This window comes from Schistocerca gregaria, chromosome 2 (genome assembly GCF_023897955.1).
Source record: "Schistocerca gregaria isolate iqSchGreg1 chromosome 2, iqSchGreg1.2, whole genome shotgun sequence".
In the NCBI taxonomy this organism is placed as follows: domain Eukaryota; kingdom Metazoa; phylum Arthropoda; class Insecta; order Orthoptera; family Acrididae; genus Schistocerca; species Schistocerca gregaria.
Window position 1 is genome coordinate 253,119,598 of NC_064921.1, and position 20,483 is coordinate 253,140,080.

The 20,483-nt window shown below is 42.6% G+C and overlaps 1 protein-coding gene across 1 annotated transcript in view; it reads right to left on the reverse strand.

Moving 5' to 3' along the window:
* Positions 1–13,944, reverse strand: part of LOC126335730 (trypsin-1-like) — a 53,701-nt gene extending 39,757 nt beyond the window's left edge. Inside the window, exon 1 of the mRNA XM_049999186.1 lies at positions 13,881–13,944. Coding sequence (XP_049855143.1) covers positions 13,881–13,944 — 64 coding nt within the window. The remainder of the gene's footprint in view (positions 1–13,880) is intronic.
* Between the last annotated feature and the right edge of the window lie 6,539 nt (positions 13,945–20,483).

The following is a 20,483-nucleotide window of genomic DNA, read 5'->3' on the forward strand; positions in this document are numbered from 1 at the left end:
ATCGGTGAGAGGCTACAACCCTGTCTCACTCCCTTCCCAACCACTGCTTCCCTTTCATGCCCCTCGACTCTTGTAACTGCCATCTGGTTTCTGTACAAATTGTAAATAGCCTTTCGCTCCCTGTATTTTACCCCTGCCACCTTTAGAATTTGAAAAAGGGTATTCCAGTCAACATTGTCGAAAGCTTTCTCTAAGTCTACAAATGCTAGAAACGTAGGTTTGCCTTTTCTTAATCTTTCTTCTAAGATAAGTCGTAAGGTCAGTATTGCCTCACGTGTTCCAACATTTCTACGGAATCCAAACTGATCCTCCCCGAGGTCCGCATCTACCAGTTTTTCCATTCGTCTGTAAAGATTTCGCGTTAGTATTTTGCAGTTGTGACTTATTAAAGTGATAGTTTGGTAATTTTCACACCTTCTTTCTTTGGGATTGGAATTATTATATTCTCCTTGAAGTCTGGGGGTATTTCGCCCGTCTCATACATCTTGCTCATTAGATGGTAGAGTTTTGTCAAGACTGGCTCTCCCAAGGCCGTCAGTTGTTCTAATGGAATGTTGTCTACTCCGGGGGCCTTGTTTCGACTCAGGTCTTCAGTGCTCTGTCAAACTCTTCACCCAGTATCATATCTCCCATTTCATCTTCATCAACATCCTCTTCCATTTCCATAACATTGTCCTAAAAAAAAACATCGCCCTTGTATAGACCCTCTATATACTCCTTCCACCTTTCTGCTTTCCCTTCTTTACATAGAACTGGGTTTCCATCAAAGCTCTTGATATTCATGCAAGTGGTTCTCCTCTCTTCAAAGGTCTCTTTAATTTTCCTGTAGGCAGTATCTATCTTACCCCTAGTGAAATAAGCCTCTACATCCTTACATTTGTCCTCTAGCCACCGCTGCTTAGCCATTTTGCACTTCCTGTCGATCTCATTTTTGAGACGTTTGTATTCCGTTTTGTCTGCTTCATTTACTGCATTTTTATATTTTCTCCTTTCATCAGTTAAATTCAATATTTCTTCTCTTACCCAAGGGTTTCTACTAGCCCCACGTCTTTTTACCTATTTCATCCTCTGCTGCCTTCACTATTTCATTCCTCAAAGCTACCCAATCTTCTTCTACTGTTTTTCTTTCCCCCATTCCTGTCAATTGTTCCCATATGCTCTCCCTGAAACTCTGTACAACTTCTGGTTTAGTCAGATTATCCAGGTCCCATCTCCTTAAATTCCCGTCTTTTTGCAGTTTCTTCAGTTTTAATTTCTAGTTCATAACCAATAGATTGCGGCCAGAATCCACATCCTCCCCTGGAAATGTCTTACAATTTAAAATCTTGTTTCTAAATCTCTGTCTTACCATTAAATAATCTATGTGATATCTTTTAGTATCTCCAGGGTTCTTCCATGTATACAACCTTCTTTCACTATTCTTAAACCAAGTGTTAGCTTTGATTAAGTTATTACTCTGTGCAAAATTCTACCAGGTTGCTTCCTCTTTCATTTCTTAGCCCCAGTCCATATTCACCTACCACGTTTCCTTCTCTTCCTTTTCCTACTGTCTAATTCCAGTCACCCATGACAAATTTTCTTCTCGCTTCACTACCTGAATAATTTCTTTTATCTCATCATACATTTCATAAATTTCTTCATCATCTGCTGAGCTAGTTGGCATATAAACTTGCACTACTGTCGTAGGCGTGGGCTTCGTGTCTATCGTGGCCACAGTAATGCGTTCACTATGCTGTATGTAGTAGCTTACCCGCACTTCAATTTTTTTATTCATTATTAAACCTACTCCTGCATTACCCCTATTTGATTTTGTATTTATAATCCTGTATTCGCCTGACAGAAGTCTTGTTCCTCCTGCCACTGAACTTCACTAATTCCCACTATATCTAACTTTAACCTATCCATTTCCCTTTTTAAATTTTCTAAGCTATCTGCCCGATTAAGGGATCTGACATTCCACGCTCCGATCCGTAGAACTCCAGTTTTCTTTCTCCTGATAACAACGTCCTCTTAAGTAGTCCCCGCCCAGAGATCCGAATGGGGGACTATTTTACCTCCGGAATATTTTACCGAAGAGGACGCCGTCATCATGCAAAAATAATCGACAAAATGTTTCAGCAGTTCCTGTACTCTGTCTTACTTGGCCACCAAATAGGGTTGTGGGGCGAGGTGGCCTTCCCCAACTCTCCTATCTCCCCTCCCTCTATATACCCTTTGCACGTGGTTGGATGTGCAGCTGCTGAATTGATGATTCCTGGAATGGCCTTGGAGATTAGAAAGTGCTGATGCTAATGTGACAAGATGCCCGATCCAACTCCCTTTCTCACCTTGACCTTAACCTTGGCATGTGGATGGATATCATGATTCGCAGTATAGCTTTGGAGATAAGGAAGTGCTGATGTGATGTCAGCGCAATATAACATGTGCAAATGTGTCAGCTGTAATATGACACCACAGATGAAAAAGTGGTGACAGATACCGAGTCACAGTTTTTTGCCCGTATACTCATTGCCCTAGTATTCTCGTGGACGAGCAGAGAGAGCTGGGCTTTATAAGGCCGTTGTTAGCGGAATTCTACACAGCAGCTTTCCGCTCATCACATGCCGTGGTCGCAAATGCTTGGTCCAACATATGGCCTTCTCTGTACGACTCTCTTCCATCCATGGGTCGTTGCCGTTACAGTATATCTTGCACATCACGAAGTGTTATGGTATGACAAACAATTACTTTAACAGTGACGTTTCGGCAGTTCGAACATGGATGTATCCAGTCGGAGGATATATATATATATATATATATATATATATATATATATATATATAGAGAGAGAGAGAGAGAGAGAGAGAGAGAGAGAGAGAGAGAGAATTGCTGGCTCTGCGAATACACAATCTCGCTGCAGTCTCATTGCCGGAACACTGACGAGTGCGCCATTGTAGATTGGATTCGTTCAGGATTTTATTTCTGTGTGTCGCAATTCCCGCAAACTTTAGTTTAGAATCCTCATAAAAGATTCTTCTGACTCATTTACCGGAACGGATTTATTTGTATTTGGTTGCAGGCTACCTGCCTACTTTGGAATCTGATAAAGTCTAGCCATAACATTTAGTGAACGTCCCCACTATAGTTCAATTCTTTTATCTTGGCGGCTCGCACATGCCCGCTCAGACGCGGGAGGTTGCTGCGTTGCCAGTTGCACACGACGCACGCGCCAAGAGAAGCAGCGCCGTAGTATTAGCATAGTTCGCAAGCTTAAGTTTAGTGGGGAGCGCGCTTTAAAATAAAGCCAAACGCGTCCGGTGTAAATAAAACTTTTGTTACAGTCGCGAAAGACGGAATATTTCTCAATATTACATACGACACCTATGAGGTACTTAAATTAAATGAAATATTGTCATACAGTAAATTTTATATGAAATTTAGGTATCTTGTCCACATTTCATTCTCAACATTGTGACAACTAAGATTGACCATACGGAAAGTATACGCTATGGACTTTTACCTCTGCAATCTCTTCAAAATTTCGTGCAATGGTTTACTACATTTAATGCTGCATAATAACTGTGTTGAACATCGAAACAAAATTAAGTCATTAATGGGGGGAAGGTATCAGTCAAGTAGACGTGTAAAAATCAAATTTTTGGCCATATAGTTTTTGTGAAATCGAATGATAAGTGTGTCAAAGCAGTGGGAACACCATGTGTCTGCAGAGGCGAGCAGTGCAGTGATGACAAAATCGAGCACAGCGCGGAATTGTGGGGAGCACGTGTCGGCAGCAGCGAAAGGGTTAATGAAGAGACAAAGCACTAGAAATTTCAAAAAAATTGCATCCAAACCAATATAATTCGTGAAGTAAGGCACTTCGATATTGTTTTTAAGTAATGAAAATATTTAACACTGCACACTGTTTGAACTTATAACCTCTCATGTAGAAGGCAAACACCTTAACCGTTACGCTAACGCAGCTCGTATTACTATAGAACGACATGAGGACTCTAGCATGTCACGCAAAATACTTACAAACACTGTTGGTATGACTATGAATTACTCACACTTTTTCGAAGTACAAAAGGAAATAAACGATTACCGCTGTTCTTTCTAGCGAAAAAGGGGTTCGTGAGATTGATACAAACACCTTTCCTTGCTATCGCCTGAATTAGGAGTCTTATTGCTTGTTTGGTTTAATTAATTAATAGAATATGAAACAATTGGTATAAAGAACGCTTTTTCCAAACTTTCTATAAAAGAAAGTCTGCTACCAAGACATTGCTTTGTTCTATTACTTTATTTATGACTGAACGTTTCTAAAACTGAAGACACTCGTCCATGCTCTGCACTGCAGTCGAGATCTGGCAACGTCGTTCTCTGTTCATTGGCTGACTGTGTTTTGTGACGTCGGATGCGCAGAATGAACCTAAACTCGGTCGCCAACATAAATGACGCGCACTTTAGGCCCGCCGAAGCTCTCGTGTCGTTCCAGAGACGTGGGCGGGCAGCCACTCTCCCGTTATCTGCAGACAGCCATTATCTCCATCAATCAGTGGCTTGAGTACACAACCGAGATTTCCGTTGCTCTACTTCCTGACCTGAACGACCTCCAAGCATTCAGATCTGTTTACGACGTAGTTGCTGTAACTTGCAGCTGTTGTATATTCTCCCATAAATCTATTACACATCAATACGGCAGCGCGAACGTATAATTGCGCGTTGTTGTCCAGTAAAAAAAAACATGGCCGAATACTAGCTTCTTTCATAGGTGCGAATGGATCATAGTATGGTTCAACGACCTTAGAGAGCTCGCACTGTGCATCACAGGAGCGCCTATTTTAAAATCCTGATGGTGTATTGAGGTAACGATATTACATAATAATAAATACACCTCTCGGTTAAAAAGCATGATACTGGAATTAGAAAAATTTAAGGCATTACCTAGGTGTCGCAAGAGTCGATCTTCTCATACAGTATCGTAGAGCAAATAACAAGAAAGGAATTGTTAGTGGCAGAATATGCACTCCTCATCAGCCACCTCATACTTTCGAGGAACAGAATTAGATCTAAAAGTAACCACACTGACCTGATCTCTATACTTCACCTAGACTCAAAATAGGACGATTGCGACAAAACGCGGGAGACGTTAACATTGTTATGAGGACAGGACACAGTAGCAATTAGTAAATGAAACTGACTACTGCATCGATTTACAATTGTAACACGGAATAGAATTATCCGTAGTCAGCTGCCAGGAGCCGTCTTCAGATCTATAAAGAAACTTTAAAACCGAGTTAATATTCTGGTTGACTACAAAGACACAGGTATTTAGGAAGCATAAAGTTTTACTTTTATCGGTAATTGCAACGTAATAAGTCGGTTGTAAGATTCTTCGTTATGCATGTCTCTCATTATTAGTAAACTAGACGACAAAATTACAAACATTTGTTTGTCAGTTCATTTGTTTCCTAGTTTGTAGTGTTGATCTAACTTGGTGTTTTCTATGTGTGGGAACTGCCAAGACTGAGGAAGCGCTCGGTAAAAGAGAAATTTAGAGGCAATAAGTTTATTAGAGTGCATAATACCTTTTGTGAAACTGTTACATGTCATGCACTGCGAGCACCAAATGCCGTAGGTACTAAATTACATAACCAGACAAGTTCGTAGAAAACTTCATTTTTCTCCTGTACTTTAAAAATGTAGCAGTGATAATCTAAATCAGAAGTAGACTTTTTGTTAACCATAAGTTGCTATGCTGTCTGATCTCGCTTACTAGCTTCTAAGAGCAAACACTGCGAAGGTGATATTTTTTATTAGAAAAACTTAAAACGAAGCGGAATTGTGGACAAGTGGATGTTAAGATGTGTGTCTTCAGCTCGAACAGTGATATCCTGTGCAACGATAACCAAACTACTTGAAAACAAAGCTAGGATTGTGTGGGTCCTTAGATGCACTGTAAAAAGGCAGATATACTGCAAGCATATTCCTCGCCACCAACGTGGTTTACTTTATACAACATGATGATTGGGAGTATTATAGCAGGTGTTTATGGGTCCTCACTGAAGAGAAATGCTCAAAAAGTTATTGAAAGTACTGAATGTGAACCAACAATTATAATTGCATGCTTTGATGGCAACTGATAGAAACGTGGACAAACCTACCTGCTCGGAATAATTTCAGGTACTTCTATTGATAGAGGAAAAGTGCTTGATGTGATAATTATGTCGAAATTCTACTTCATCAGCAATAAATATGCAGACGTTGAGCACATTTGGCAGAAGAGCGGGGACTGGCTCAGTGGTCGAATGGAAGTGCCTGTCATGTTAAATAGTTTCAGACGAACAGTTGAGGATAAAGGTTGTCTCTTACGTTGGTTACATAGGATACGGCGAAAGCAATATCACTAAAAGAGTTGTTGTTGAAAGTGGTTATGATTCCAGAAATTCTGTCCACAAGCTAGAACGTGTAACTCATGTGAAAAAAGGACTGTAGACTGATAAGTGAAAGAGAAAGCTGGAGAGAGACTTAAGGATGAGAAGTTATAGAATGGCAAGAAGCACCTCACCACCTCAGAGACATAACATACAGAATTTTTATGACTTAAGCGCAAGAAGAAACAGAAATAATTCAGAAGCGACGAAGTTAGCTGCCTGGGCTGTATTTTTTCCACAAACTGCCAAGAAATGAAAACCCTTGTAATTATCTTCCTCTCTCCCCTTCCCACTCACAACTAGCAATCATGGCTGGTGTCGGTAGCAACAAAAGTATGCATGTGGGACAAATGTATGAGCACAAACATTTATTAGTAACATTTTATGAAAAGCATTAAGGAAACATTCAGCCAATTCCCACAGTTGTTAAGGAAATTCCTTCATTTCGAAACCTTAATAGAGTGTAAATTCAATTATGTAGGTTGGTAGCAACGTTACAATTGCTACTTAGTGAGCAGAAGTGTAGCAAAATAAAAATTTTATAAACATCCACTCAGTTTCTAATTGTAAGAGTAGACATGACAGTAGGAATAGAAATACTGAAAAATTAAACACATAAAAAAATCTGTTTCATGAAAGTGCTGTAAACTATTATTTTAACGTTCTGTATTAAATACCAGGATGACGGACTATTCATAAATCAGTGACAAAGTGGTTCTCTTATGTATAATAACAGAGTATAATTAAATGTCGTTTACGGACTTTGAAGACGGGGTTTCTCACACCAAAATGAGAAAAATATGTAGTAAAAATGGGCTCCAAAATATGTCAGTAAGAGCTACGAGCACTTGTTCGTCTTCTGTACTGAGAAACACATCTCTTATACTGAACTAGTGCTCATACCTCGTAAGGCATGCATTTTAGAGCACATGTTTACTAAACCTTTTTCCTTGTTTTAGCGTAAGGAACCTGTTCTCTAAGTCTGTGAGCGGAATTTATTTACGCTCTTCAATTACCTATTCGCCAATCGGCCGTTAAGGCCTAATGTTGCTTAATTTCTTTTACGATAAATTGTCTTTGAGGAGTAGTACCGCGACGAGAAACCTGTAAATATTCAACTGCAAGTGAGCTTCATTGAGATTCCCTGAGGACTGCAAAAATACACTCCTGGAAATTGAAATAAGAACACCGTGAATTCATTGTCCCAGGAAGGGGAAACTTTATTGACACATTCCTGGGGTCAGATACATCACATGATCACACTGACAGAACCACAGGCACATAGACACAGGCAACAGAGCATGCACAATGTCGGCACTAGTACAGTGTATATCCACCTTTCGCAGCAATGCAGGCTGCTATTCTCCCATGGAGACGATCGTAGATATGCTGGATGTAGTCCTGTGGAACGGCTTGCCATGCTATTTCCACCTGGCGCCTCAGTTGGACCAGCGTTCGTGCTGGACGTGCAGACCGCGTGAGACGACGCTTCATCCAGTCCCAAACATGCTCAATGGGGGACAGATCCGGAGATCTTGCTGGCCAGGGTAGTTGACTTACACCTTCTAGAGCACGTTGGGTAGCACGGGATACATGCGAACGTCCATTGTCCTGTTAGAACGGCAAGTTCCCTTGCCGGTCTAGGAATGGTAGAACTATGGGTTCGATGACGGTTTGGATGTACCGTTCACTATTCAGTGTCCCCTCGACAATCACCAGAAGTGTACGGCCAGTGTAGGAGATCGCTCCCCACACCATGATGCCGGGTGTTGGCCCTGTGTGCCTCGGTCGTATGCAGTCCTGATTGTGGCGCTCACCTGCACGGCGCCAAACACGCATACGACCATCATTGGCACCAAGGCAGAAGCGACTCTCATCGCTGAAGACGACACGTCTCCATTCGTCCCTCCATTCACGCCTGTCGCGACACCACTGGAGGCGGGCTGCACGATGTTGGGGCGTGAGCGGATGACGGCCTAACGGTGTGCGGGACCGTAGCCCAGCTTCATGGAGACGGTTGCGAATGGTCCTCGCCGATACCCCAGGAGCAACAGGGTCCCTAACTTGCTGGGAAGTGGCGGTGCGGTCCCCTACGGCACTGCGTAGGATGCTACGGTCTTGGCGTGCATCCGTGCGTCACTGCGGTCCGGTCCCAGGTCGACGGGCACGTGCACCTTCCGCCGACCACAGACGACAACATCGATGTACTGTGGAGACCTCACGCCCCACGTGTTGAGCAATTCGGCGGTGGGTCTGACACACCGGTGCCAATGTGTTATTTTTTCCATTTCCAGGAGTGTATTTTGAGCAGTTTGCCAGTACACGAACATTTATCTCGAAACTATTACACAACATTAGGATTGGCTTATTGAACACCTCCTGTACGCTGTGTCATTATGTACTTCGGTATGGTTGATTTAAACGCAGCTTCATTGCCACCTTTTGCTCATTCAAGAGTGCAAAATCCTTTCCCATTGCTGCAAAGTCCATACCTCCTTTTGTTTCTGCTGCTAGATCGTGTTACTGGAAATATTTTTTTTGTTCATGTGGTCTTTTATTGTCCAGAGGTTTATCTTCTATGTCCAATATTATTTTAGTGATTAAGTGCTATCCAGCGGTGTTGTAGTGATTGCATTGATGAATGAAATGTCTCCGAAAGTAACTTTTACTGGGACTGAATGACGGATTCGCTATCAGGGTTGTTAATTCAAAATGTTTTTCTCGGTGAAATAAAGGCTTTGATATAATTTCGTCTTGGTATAGGAATCAGACAGCGCACCTAAATTTTGAAATAAAGTAAAGCTGTGAATTTCTTTAAATACAAAAACGTAGTAGGATTTGGGCAAATAATTACCCATTTAGAGTTGGTGTGGATAATGCCATATAGTAAGATATACAAAGTGAAGTATTATATGGTCTCGTATACGGACGTACAGGGTTCAAATCCGTGTGCGAGAAAGATTTAGCTTTCCTGCAGATCCATTAAGCGAAATTCCTATATTGTTTCATTGAAAATGACGAGGCCGACATCCTTCCTAAATCTGAGTTTGTGCTCCCTCTTTAATAACCTATTCGTTAACGGGACGTTAAGGCCTAATGTTTTTTTCATTTCTTTTACGATAAGTTATCTTTGAGTAGTAGTACTGTTGAAGTTAAATTAATTAGAAACTAGAGAAATAAATATGAACTGCTTGACAAAAAAGTTAAGCACACGCAAAGGAAGGAGAAAACTAAATGAAACTTCACAGGTTGAGAGGGTATGTGACACTATTTTAATGATTAAAATACCGAGTCGGATTTACATTTAACTTGGAAATATGAGTCCACTTATCAGCATGATATCCCCTCAGCCCTGATTCGTCTGGGAAAGTTTTCAAAATGCCTTTATATCCTCTCCTGAGGCAAACTGGTCTTCAGCTGTTGTAGCTGGGCCTTGATATACTGCATACTGCCACCTGAGACAGAGCTGACGTCCGAGCAGGTTCCATACATGTACACATGTTCTATTGGGGACAGATCTGGGAATCTTCTTGGCCACGGCAGTACCTCAGCATCACACAGACGGATGACAAAGGCACTTACCATAGGTGGATGAGCATTGTGTTGTTGGAAAATGGCATAACGATCCTGTTGCATGAGAGGTAACTTGTTAAGGCGCTGGATGTCCGTGAGGAATCGTTGTGCCGGCAGTGTTCCCTTAACCACCACCAGCCGACCCCTGAAGTGATAGCCTATGGCTCCCCACACTTTGACGCAAGCAGTAGCGCCTTCTTGCCGCTCCAAAACATTGGACGAATAGGACCTTCCCAGGTCGTCACCACATACTACGATCGTTCGTGACAGTGCGGAACCGCGATTCATCGGATTCATCGCTGGGCACAATACCAAGCCATTCATCGCCATTCGATGCTTCACGGCTCGCCACCAATCCAAGCACAGTCATTCGTATTGTGGTGGTAACGGCGGCCTACGCATAGAACAGTAATTCACTGGTCTGGTTGCTGTTAGTCTCCGACAGTGGCGCAGTATGACCCAGAATGTGAAAGGGAGTCCATTAGTTGTTCACGGATGGCAGACGCATATGTGAATGTGCTACGATGTGTTTGGTGGACAGCACGGCGATACTCTCCGAGTGTTGCTCAGGCGTGCTCGATAGGAACATTGACAACAAATAGCTCTACCGATGCAGTCCAGAATCCGGCCATTTTCACAACAGAATGCCTTGCAAATCGACCAGCCGACCACGTGGAGACCCACAACGAGGTTCCTTTCAAACTCGATGCTGATAACCCTGTCTCACACGAGTACGGGGCCTCTACCTATCCTTTGGGGAAATCAATCAATATATGAGACTGCTATCACCCCTTATATGCTCTACCAGGCCTGGAAACGACACTAAACACGAACAACACTAATGTATTAAGGTGATCGTTTTACCTGTCACAGAAATTGAACGCTAATAATTTACAAACCCACCGGTGGAGTATACGGGTTCCAAGATACATTGTTATCCGACCTCGTCTTCTGGGTACTTCACTTTGTTTGTCAGGCAGTGTAGTTAAGTATTATGGGAGCAGTAAAGGATTACGCCAACACGAATACAGGTCTGGTCAATTAATAGGAGCATGTTTCAGGAAAGTGACACCTCATATGACGCAATAGACGAGTAATACAAATTTTAAAGCAACCCTTCAGTGAAGAAACTCTTGCAGTTCAGTGCCGAGCGAAACTTAATTGTTAACGAAAACGAGGTTGTAATAGCTGCATCTCACCAAGGACCAGACGAGTGGTCATTCATCAAGTTCTCTGCCCGTCAAAAGAGAAGCAGTATACTTTACATAATGAAAGACATCCGCGCCAGGAACTTCATTGCGACCTGCAAGGTGTTTCTGAAGATACGCTACATGGTTCATGTTGTGGTTGGCAGGAGAGCCAACTCCGTATTACTAAAGGAGGCCGAAATGCACGTGTCTCAGCTCACGCAGTCTGGCGTGAGGTCTGGAACATGACAAGGGAATTAGAATTGAGAAAAACGGACGTAGCTGGTGGAATACTTAACTTTAATCAATTAATGGTGAACGTCGCTCTTGACGATACATGATTTACAATATCAATAGAAACTGATAATGGCGCCTTGCTAGGTCGTAGCAAATGACGTAGCTGAAGGCTATGCTAACTATCGTCTCGGCAAATGAGAGCGTATTTTGTCAGTGAACCATCGTCAGCAAAGTCGGCTGTACAACTGGGGCGAGTGCTAGGAAGTGTCTCTAGACCTGCCGTGTGGCGGCGCTCGGTCTGCAATCACTGATAGTGGCGACACACGGGTCCGACGTATACTACCGGACCGCGGCCGATTTCAAGGCTACCACCTAGGAAGTGTGGTGTCTGGCGGTGACACCACAGTTCAAAATGGTTCTGAGCATTATTGGACTTAACATCTGAGGTCATCAGTCCCCTAGAACTTAGAACTACTTTAACCTAACTAACCTAAGGACATCACACACATCCATGCCCGAGGCAGGATTCGAACCTGCGACAGTAGCGATCGCGCGGTTCCAGACTGAAGCGCCTAGAACCACTCGGCCAACCCGGCTGGCCTACACTACATGTCTACTCATATTTGTCACTACTCTCAACTGGATTCTTAGTTAAATAATGTAAATACGTTTAACAAATTGTCAGAAACTTAGTTGAAGTACGAATCAATCGGAGCGACATATCACATGTGAAATTTCCAGTAAGCACTTCATGTTAAATGCTACTTACAAGTTCCCATGATTCAGTATAACATTTTAATGTAACCACATCTTGGATGTTAGCCAAGGAAATTGGGACAAGTCAAGAAGAAGTGCCAGATCGCAAGTCCACATTGACACAAAAGATTCAAGTCTGCTCTCATCAATATGGAAGTATTTGCGAGACGCGTTGAAGTGTGTTTTTCGATCTTGTATTACGTTCTTACAGTGAGGTAACTTTGATGAAAGTCGATCAACTTATTGTCCGTGAAGTACTGAAGATACGTACTGATACTCTGCCGGAAGACAAAAACGGATGAGTTACTGTTCAGTATCGCGGAAAACAACACGAAGAAAATGTTTTGACCGGTGGAGTGAACGAATATTGGTATGTATGGATTGAAATGGTCCTGATTTGTTGTCGAACACCACTAATTTGACATGTTTGGGAAGCACGCAAATTTGCAGCATCAGTCAGTTTTATTTCGTCAGACCTCGTGCACATTTTCCAACAGAGAGTAAGTACAACTCTGAACTAAACTGTTCGTCCACTGCCAAAGAGATGGTACAGTTTGGTGACTCTTTGCACAGTTTTAGGAAACAGTTTACGCTCGAAAAAAGCATTACAAAGAAATGCGTTCTCTGTTTTGAGGTAATATATGTTTACTGTGTCTATTAGATGTCCTGGAAAAAAGGTCCTGCATAACAGACTGACGCAACTTTGGTATATGGGAAAGTTAGCTGCAGCTGTAGCCTGTGTGAAGGATGCCTGTAACACTGTTCACAACGACTAATCTGTGTAACATGTAATGGTACTTGAATTACGCAACCATTACGGCACCTCACCTGAACCTCTCGATACCAGTAATATTCTACTGCGTTTCTGTAAAGTAGTTAACGTATTTATGAGACAACATTCAGATTAGATTTCATTTTTGATACATCGATATGTTTATATTGCAATGATATTATTCTTACGTGTATTATTTCTTTTGTCACTATGATCTTTTGACGTACTTGTAACTCTGATTTTTGGGCGCGTAAGCGATTATTAGTTAGTTTTAAGTTGTTAGAGAGTCGGACCTTGAAAAAGTCAAGTCTTGGACGTCATGTTGGAAAGACGCGTATTGTAGTCCGCTTATAAAATGTGAACTTTAACAGTGACTGTGAGGAAGATGTTTTCAAGTATGTTTTGTATTGTGAAGTGATGTTTGTGTGTCACGTGATATTGCAATAAAAGCAATTAAATAACAATTAAAAGGAAGTGTAACTTAAATTTTTTTTTACATCACCATTGTCCAGTAAAAGTGTAAGCTTCAAGAATGGTTTGTGAAGCGCATCGACAAAACTTTTGAATATAGCAGAATAAAACCTAGGCCTCTTTGCATCCGAGCTTGGAATCATAACCACCTAGATTTTCAACGATTGAGCCATGATTTTACGACGAGACCAGCGTGGGAAACGCAAAAAGATGAGTGCCTAGTTTTTTCAGTATTACATGTTATTAACTGTATGACACCTGCCACATAATATGAGTGTTGTTGCCCGAAAATGCAGTATTTAGCAGCGTTAGCAACACCACAATCGTTATTAAATGCTGACCTTTGTTGTAGTAGGTTTGTTAGAAACACGGGCGTACATTCTTTTCATATTTCATGTTATATTACAGGTATGTTTTCAGTTATAGTCTGCAACAACTTATGACAGATTACGAACGCAGAGTACTCACGGTGGCCGACGCCCGTCCCACACAGGACCGTTACCACCAACAGGACACGCGCCGCCACCGCCATGGTGTCTGCGGCAGATGCCCGGAGCTGTCCGTGTATAAAGCCAAACTCTCTTATCAGAACTCTGATCGTCAGTAAAAGTGGCATTCTTGCTTCTGACGAAGCAGAAGATAACGCACGCTACAGTGATTGTCTCCATTTGTTTGGAGCCAAACGCTTTGTAATCTGCCACAGCTTTCGTAACTGTTCACACAAGATTACGAACACAGTTTATGCCCTGAAATATAGCTAGAGACAGTGAGTATGACCCTTTGCTAGCGCAGTCTGCATTTTTAATAGTCATCAAGTGCAACAAAAAAAGGGATAGAGGGGAGGAAGTCGATCGGAAGTACAACAAGTGAATACTGAACATGTGCCTGAATACAAAACACGTACAATTTCAAAGTATAATAAATTTCACCTTATACGTCAGGTTTTTGCAAGGACAAATGAAAAGTGCAAATGGAATCTACTCTTAGTGGCAAATCTCACATTTGTCGGAAGAATCAAAAAACAATTTATCTCTTTTTGTATAAAACTTATTTGGGGAATGGGAAGTTGTACTGACACCTCAGACATGCTGCCCATTTCATCAGTGTCAAAAGTGATGCGAGAAATTAGAAAATCAACAATTTATTAAGACGTTCTAATAAGGGGAAGACCTCAGACACGGCCAACCGATAGGGCTCATATTTGACGGGTCTCTTGTATACAGAGTGAAATGAAAGGCTCTCAGGTATTTAGACACAACAGGCCTCCAGTTTTTGAGAAAACCGCCCCTGAAGTTCGTGACGCGTAATAGACTCAAAACTGACGGGGTTGATAGACAACTGAAAACCGAGAATTTTTTCGATATCAACGTATACGAGGACCACAAACGAGGAAAGAAACTGCTGCAGATGCCACTTATGTAACTACAAGGCAAAGGCAGCTCAACGAAAGACCAAGGCATCTAGCTGAGATGCAGAGAACCAATGTTCGATTCCCAAACTCTTTTATTTGAAATTCTTTCCCGTACTGAAATCGTATTAGTGGGAGGCTTAATAAGGTAAGTAGTAATAGGGAAATAAATTTGTCAAACGATTTGCATTAGTAAAGATTTAAAATTTTAATCCTGGTTGCCTTACAATGGCTCTTTTACATACTCTGTTACAAGTCCTCACTTTCCTTCGAACAGCTGAGTGGACGATCCTTTCCATATACGCATTCGAAGCAACTATTCACACCAAAAACATCTAATGAATGCACGTTCCTTTGCAAGACCTGGCGGAAAACAAACTTGATTTACATTCAAAAATCTTAATTTTTCGCGAATTAATTTTAATGCATATCACCTGTACGATAAAAACGGCTGAAAAATAGATTCTTGAAGTTGATCATGAATTATACTATGTACGGTTGTTGTATCCGAGCGGTTGTGCAGTTCCCGGTGGGTTTCCAGAAGCACAATGCAATTTGGAATATACCAAATAAGGTTCTATAACACCCCTCGCTATAAACAAGTATCGCTCGGTTGGCAGTCTGCGGTCCCTCGTGACGAATTCGCAGCAGTATTGCTCGGAACTGTTTCCGTGCAACGAGACTTAAAATTTTAATTCCCTGCTAATCCAAGTTGTTTTAAGAAATTTATTTGCCTATTATTACTTATTGATTACCTTATTAACCTTCCTGTTCTTACCAATTTCGATAAAAAGCACAATTTAATAAAAGCTCCAGATTGCATTTTGAGAATCGAACACAGGTTATCTGCTCCCCAGTCAAATGCCTTGGTTGCTACGCCAGTGGCATTTTTATGAACAAGGTACCTTATGGATACATAAGCGATAATCCTAACGGTTTCCTTCCTCGATTTTTCCAAGATCCACACATGATGATGAAAAATTGTCAATTTTCAATTAGCTGTCGATCCCATTCATTTTGAGTCGATTGGAGGGCTTGAACTTTAAAAGTGTTGAGCCAAAATACAGGGTGTATCAAAAATAATCATCCGATTTGGCACATCTGTATTTCTGAAACTAATAAACATATGCAATGGATTATGTTTTTTTAAGAACGGTAATGCCGGACTTGTGACCTAGCGGTTCTAGGCGCCTCAGTCTGGAACCGCGCGACCGCTACGGTTTTAGGTTCGAATCCTGCCTCGGGCATGGATGTGTGTGATGTCCTTAGGTTAGTTAGGCCTAAGTAGTTGTAAGTTCTAGGGGACTGATGACATGAGATGTTAAGTTCCATAGTGCTCAGAGCCATTTTCACCATTTTTTAAGAACGAGAAACTCAAAAAGTTTTTTTTTTCATAGGTGTCTATACTCTTACCAGCCCCCGAGATTCACGGCACATGTCAATGCGGTATTCATATTGTTCCCATACTGCAGTCTTGAGTTACAGCTTCCACAGCTGCTGTTAGCGATGTCTTCATTTATTCATTGTTGTTGGTAAAGGAGGCAGGTAAAATCTTTTTTAAACCCCAGCAAGAAGTAATTACACAGAGTCAGATCTAGTGACCTTGGATACTAGCAATGAATCATTTGGTCCACTACGACCGACCCATCGTTCAGTAATTAATTGATTTAAAAATTCCCGCACTTATAGATGCCAATGTACCAGAGCCTTATTCTGTTGGTAAATGAAGTCGTTCGAATTAGTCTCCAACTGCGAGAAAAGGAAGTTCTCAAGCATATCGAGATATGTGCTTCCCGTAAGAGTGTTCTCGGCAAAGGAAAATGGACCAAAGCACATTAAATTTGGAGACTCCCCTCTCATGTTGTACAACTTCATGTGGTTGTTCCGTACCCCATAGTCTCACATTATGACGGTTCATCTCTCCATTGAAATGGAATGTCGCCCCATCACTAAACATTAAGCGTTGAAGAAAACGCCATCCTTCATCTTGTCAAGAAGGAACTCCATGTGCTGTTATTTGCCATCAGGACAGAGGCACTACTTTGTATTTCTGACAATAGGAGCACAGAAATACAGCTGTAAAATGTTAGTTAGTAGAACTGTAGTCAACAAAAGATAATTCCAACATATTTTTAACTTTTGTTACAAGAGAATAACAAAAACTAATTCATGGAAAGAAATCTTTCAGTATTGATTTCTATTTCTTACAGATTCCATTCCTGGGATCAGGCGTTGCAAGTCTACTGTAAAATTCGATGTGCTGTTGAGAAAGAAAGCACCGTGAACAGATCATTCTGTTTTGCAACTGATGGCTGATCTTCCAAATGAAGTACGGCGTCACGAAAGTCATCTAGTTTTCATGCATACAAAGAGGGCTAAGGGTAGCAACCACAATTGTATGTGATGGGTGAAAATTTCACCATAAGAAAAACAAATACATCGTCGCGTATTATCTTCAACTGATGTGAAATCAATGACACTCTACAGGTTCAGTACAGGTACAGAGTTTAATGAATTTACTCCTGTCATTAAAGAGAGGTTAAGGGTGAGATTTCGTCTCCTCAAACTCGAAAACGGCTTGAGAGTGCCCTGAAAGAGCTGGTTTATCGTTCTGTCATTCAGGATGTCCGTTCTCGATGCCTTGCAGAACCCCTGCGGGCCCGCGCGGATAACAACAGAGACGGCAGATATACTGCTCGCGTAGCCCTGATGCATTGTACAACCGTGTCGTGTACACGGAATGAGAAAATGAGCCTAACTGCAGCAACACATTGTCCTCGCGGACGACGTCAGGTGCACCACGGAATTTCACCACGGTGACTACTGTTACTTTACATGCCACGCCAATTAACAATATAGCTCTCATACCTTCTAAATTTGCGACTATTTCTTGTAAATATAGCCATCAGTGTTTCCGCTCAGTTTTTATTATCATTTTAATTACGCTGGACGAAGCGAAAATAACATTTCAATGACTTTGTGAGTAAAAATTTTGGCAACCGATCTGACTAAAAACCCTAGGAGATCTTGGTCTTACAGTAGGCTGACACATATGATCTCTCTAGTCACTCAGGGACCATAGTGACACCGAAACGGAAATTGACAGAGGAGTGAAATGCTCAATTCGGTGTTCCGAAATTGGTTCACAGTGGAAGATCGAAATGCGACCCCTATTTTTAATCATCGTAAGGTCATCGAAATTGAAGATACTGAAATAAGTGATCGCGATACAGAATAACAATTACAGTCCCTTAGATATGAAAAGGCATCAGACCAGTTGAGATACCTGCAAGGTTCTGCAGAGTTTATTCGAAAGAACTGCTCCCCGCTGTAGTCCGTCGTAGGTTGCCGGAGCAACGATTGGTCCCCAGCGACTGGACGAAAGTCAGGTCATTCCCGTTTTCAAGAAGGATTTTAGGAAGGACAACGTAATTATAAGCGCATATCGCTTACGTCAATCTGTTCTCGAATTATAAGACATGTTTGATGTCCACGTACTATAACGAAAATCTCCACCATGAAAATCAACAAGAAGTCTGCAAACAACGCATCGTACACTGTGCCGTCATTTGAACTGAAAACATCTTTGTAGAGGGAACTCAACCCCGTCACTCTTAACGGAACAAAATTGACAGACGTATAGGCAATTTCATGTGTATTCCGAGGAAGTGTGATAGGAATGTTACTGTTTACAATATATATTTATGATGTAGAAGAAAATTTCGGAAGGTCAATGAAGGTATTCACAGATGATGCGGTTGTCCATGAGGAAGTATCAATGTCAACAGTCTATAGCGATTTGCGAAAGGATACAAAGAGGAAAAATCCACTGCCTTACTACTACACCACTATTAACAAATTGCTGCAAAGTGTATCTATCGTAAAATACCTGGGAGTAACAATCATTACACAAAACAAATAGCAGGAAAAGCAGATACTACATTGAGATTCACAGGAAGAATCTTAAGGACATGCAATTCATCCCCGAAAGAAGTGGCTTCCAAACGCTTGTTCGACTGATTCTTCAGTATTGTTCGCCGATATGGGTCCTTACCAGGTAGGACTGATAGAAGAGATAGAGGAGATCCAACGAAGAACAGCGCATTTCGTTACGGAATCGTTTAGTTCGGCGCGAGAGCGTTGCAGAAATGATCAACAAATTCCAGTGGCAGACGCTACAAAAGAGGCGTTGTGCGTCAAGGAGAATATTGAAATACCGGGAGAGTACGTTCTGGGAAGTGTCGGACAATACATTACTTCCTCCGGCGTACGTCTCACGAAATGACAACGAGGAAATGCGAAAAGTTAGAACTACACTCCTGGAAATTGAAATAAGAACACCGTGAATTCATTGTCCCAGGAAGGGGAAACTTTATTGACACATTCCTGGGGTCAGATACATCACATGATCACACTGACAGAACCACAGGCACATAGACACAGGCAACAGAGCATGCACAATGTCGGCCACTAGTACAGTGTATATTCACCTTTCGCAGCAATGCAGGCTGCTATTCTCCCATGGAAACGATCTTAGAGATGCTGGATGTAGTCCTGTGGAACGGCTTGCCATGCCATTTCCACCTGGCGCCTCTGTTGTGGCAGCGTTCGTGCTGGACGTGCAGACCGCGTGAGACGACGAATCATCCAGTCCCAAACATGCTCAATGGGGGACAGATCCGGAGATCTTGCTGGCCAGGGTAGTTGACTTACACCTTCTAGAGCACGTTGGGTGGCACGGGATACATGCGGACGTGCATTGTCCTGTTGGAACAGCAAGTTACCTTGCCGGTCTAGGAATGGTAGAACGATGGGTTCGATGACGGTTTGGATGTACCGTTCACTATTCAGTGTCCCCTCGACGATCACCAGAAGTGTACGGCCAGTGTAGGAGATCGCTCCCCACACCATGATGCCGGGTGTTGGCCCTGTGTGCCTCAGTCGTATGCAGTCCTGATTGTGGCGCTCACCTGCACGGCGCCAAACACGCATACGACCATCATTGGCACCAAGGCAGAAGCGACTCCATTCGTCCATTCACGCCTGTCGCGACACCGCTGGAGGCGGGCTGCACGATGTTGGGGCGTGAGCGGAAGACGGCCTAACGGTGTGCGGGACCGTAGCCCAGCTTCATGGAGACGGTTGCGAATGGTGCTCGCCGATACCCCAGGATCAACAGTGTCCCTAATTTGCTGGGAAGTGGCGGTGCGGTCCCCTACGGCACTGCGTAGGATCCTACTGTATTGGCGTGCATCCGTGCGTCACTGCGGTCCGGTCCCAGGTCAACTGGCGACAACATCGATGTACTGTGGAGACCTCACGCCCCACGTGTTGAGCAATTCGGCGGTACGTCCACCCGGCCTCCCGCATGCCCACTATACGCCCTCGCTCAAAGTCCGTCACTGCACATACGGTTCACGTCCACGCTGTCGCGGCATGCTACCAGTGTTAAAGACTGCGATGGAGCTCCGTATGCCACGGCAAACTGGCTGACACTGACGGTGGCGGTGCACAAATGCTGCGCAGCTAGCACCATTCGACGGCCAACACTGCGGTTCCTGGTGTGTCCGTTGTGCCGTGCGTGTGATCATTGCTTGTAGAGCCCTCTCGCAGTGTCCAGAGCTAGTATGGTGGGTCTGACACACCGGTGTCAATGTGTTCTT